The 1929-nt window shown below is 36.8% G+C and overlaps 1 protein-coding gene across 1 annotated transcript; it reads right to left on the reverse strand.

Annotated features, from left to right (window-relative positions):
• Window positions 1-261: 261 nt before the first annotated feature.
• Window positions 262-1922, reverse strand: LOC111389666 (probable LRR receptor-like serine/threonine-protein kinase At1g29720). The gene is made up of 5 exons (XM_023014607.1): window positions 1807-1922; window positions 1519-1729; window positions 1187-1418; window positions 932-1076; window positions 262-812 (listed from the first exon to the last, which is right to left on the reverse strand). The coding sequence occupies exons 2-5, from the start codon at window positions 1637-1639 to the stop codon at window positions 429-431; spliced, it is 882 nt and encodes a 293-aa protein (XP_022870375.1). The 5' UTR covers window positions 1640-1729; window positions 1807-1922; the 3' UTR covers window positions 262-428.
• Window positions 1923-1929: the final 7 nt, after the last annotated feature.

Raw genomic sequence — 1929 nt, forward strand, 5'->3', positions numbered from 1 at the left:
GTGAATGAGAAATTAAAGTCAAAAGATGACCAGTTGAAGTTGAAATAAATTGGAAATAAAAATTGATAGGAAATTGGAAAGTGTCAATCCCACATGAAAAAACTTGAAGAATAGAAACCACTTTATATAACTCAAGTTAAAAACTTGGGTTTGGGCCCAAGGGGCACCACTAGTCTTTAGAGGGGAGATGACATACATGCTATTAGGCTCAGCCAAAGTCCACACGCGCACGCCGTCTCAATGGAATACATACCATTATTCATTCTGATTTATTACGCTAATTTTGTAAGTCGAAATTCTGCCCGAATATTTATTCACTATTTCGTTTTGTAAATTACCGCAATACATACTCGAAGATTTTCAACATAAATTACAAATTTACGTGATTCTGATTCCATCAAACACATGTTGCAACCAAAATAATGTCACTACTCAATAAGACATCGTATCTCTGGTGATTTAGGAGGATAGGCGGTAGATGAAGAAAAACCTCCATCTGTTTGTATTGTTACTGAATTTTGAGTTTGGCTTCCACTACAACTTCCATTTTGCATCTGCCGGTGGAAGTCTTTCATGGCTTTAAACCTCATATCATCTGTATACGTACTTCCTTCCCAGATAACATCTGGAATTGCCATTTTTCCTTCAAGCATTTGAACTACCTCGGACATTGTTGGCCTGATGGATGGCGTTACGTTGGTACACAGGAGTGCTATTTTCACCATTCTTTCTACTTCATCTTTGTTCACTCGAGAACCCAACCTCAGATCTACAAGTTTGTCTATATTTTTGCTTTCTTGCAAGTGAGAAGTCTGCAATATAATTATGTTCCAGTGAAGCAGTATGCAAAAATTTTACATGTTATCATGCAAAATGTGGTACAGAATATGGAAGTAAAGTGAAACGATGAAGAAAAGGATGTTTTTAGTACCCAATCCAAAAGGCCAATGAAATTGTCCCTTGGCTTACTGTTGCTTTTGCCACTAACAATTTCCAAAGCCATAACTCCAAAGCCATAAACGTCCACTTTATCAGTCAGATAACCCCATAGTGCATATTCAGGTGCCATATATCCTCTACAATCAAAACGAGAAATACCTAGTTGTGGTGAGAAATAAGAGTAAACTTCGAGGTAAAAGGTAGAAAGTACATTCAGTTAATACTTGTATAATCGGTTTGAACTCACATTGTTCCAGCAACTTTAGTGCTAATATGGGAGTTCTCGTCTTCGTTAAGCCTAGCCAATCCAAAATCCGATATTTTCGGGTTTAGATCTCTATCTAGCAATACATTAGTGGCTTTAATGTCTCGGTGAACTATTCTAAGTCCTGATTCATCATGAAGAAAAGCTAATCCTCGAGCAACTCCAATACAGATCTTGAACCTTGTTGGCCAATCAAGCATTAATTGGTTTTCATCTGGATATGAACGTTCTCCAAAATCAGAAAAATGTCAGATATTATCATTGGGAGAAATTGAAAATGCAAACGAAGATGTACAGAATAAGCACACACTTACTGAATAAAACATGAGCAAGGCTATTATTTTCCATGTACTCGTACACTACCAGCAACTGATTTCCTTCAATACAGCATCCATACAATTTGACGAGATTCGGGTGTTGTAAACATGAAATCATGCCAATCTCGTTCAAAAATTCACGATTTCCTTGCGTTGATCTAGATGAGAGCTGCTTCACAGCGATTATGGTACCATCATATAGTTGACCCTGCACCAATTAGTCAATTAGAAATCATGAATGAGGAAAAAGATTATGGAATTAATTATCTTTTCCAAAAACAATACCTTGTAAACGGAACCAAAACCACCTTCTCCGATCTTGTTTGCAGCATCAAAGTTGTTAGTGGCAGTTTTAATTTGTTTCAAACTAAAAGCAACTGTTTGCAATTCTAGACCTTCAAAACCTGG

Source organism: Olea europaea, unplaced genomic scaffold (assembly GCF_002742605.1).
Source record: "Olea europaea var. sylvestris unplaced genomic scaffold, O_europaea_v1 scaffold6070, whole genome shotgun sequence".
Lineage (NCBI taxonomy): Eukaryota > Viridiplantae > Streptophyta > Magnoliopsida > Lamiales > Oleaceae > Olea > Olea europaea.

Coding starts and splice junctions, on each gene's coding strand:
- LOC111389666 (XM_023014607.1), bottom strand. CDS start 1,639: ATGATTTCATGTTTACAACACCCGAATCTCGTCAAATTGTATGGATGC. Junction 1,077..1,186: donor ACTAAAGTTGCTGGAACAAT/GTGAGTTCAAAC, acceptor TTTTGATTGTAG/AGGATATATGGCACCTGAAT. Junction 813..931: donor TCATTGGCCTTTTGGATTGG/GTACTAAAAACA, acceptor ATTATATTGCAG/ACTTCTCACTTGCAAGAAAG.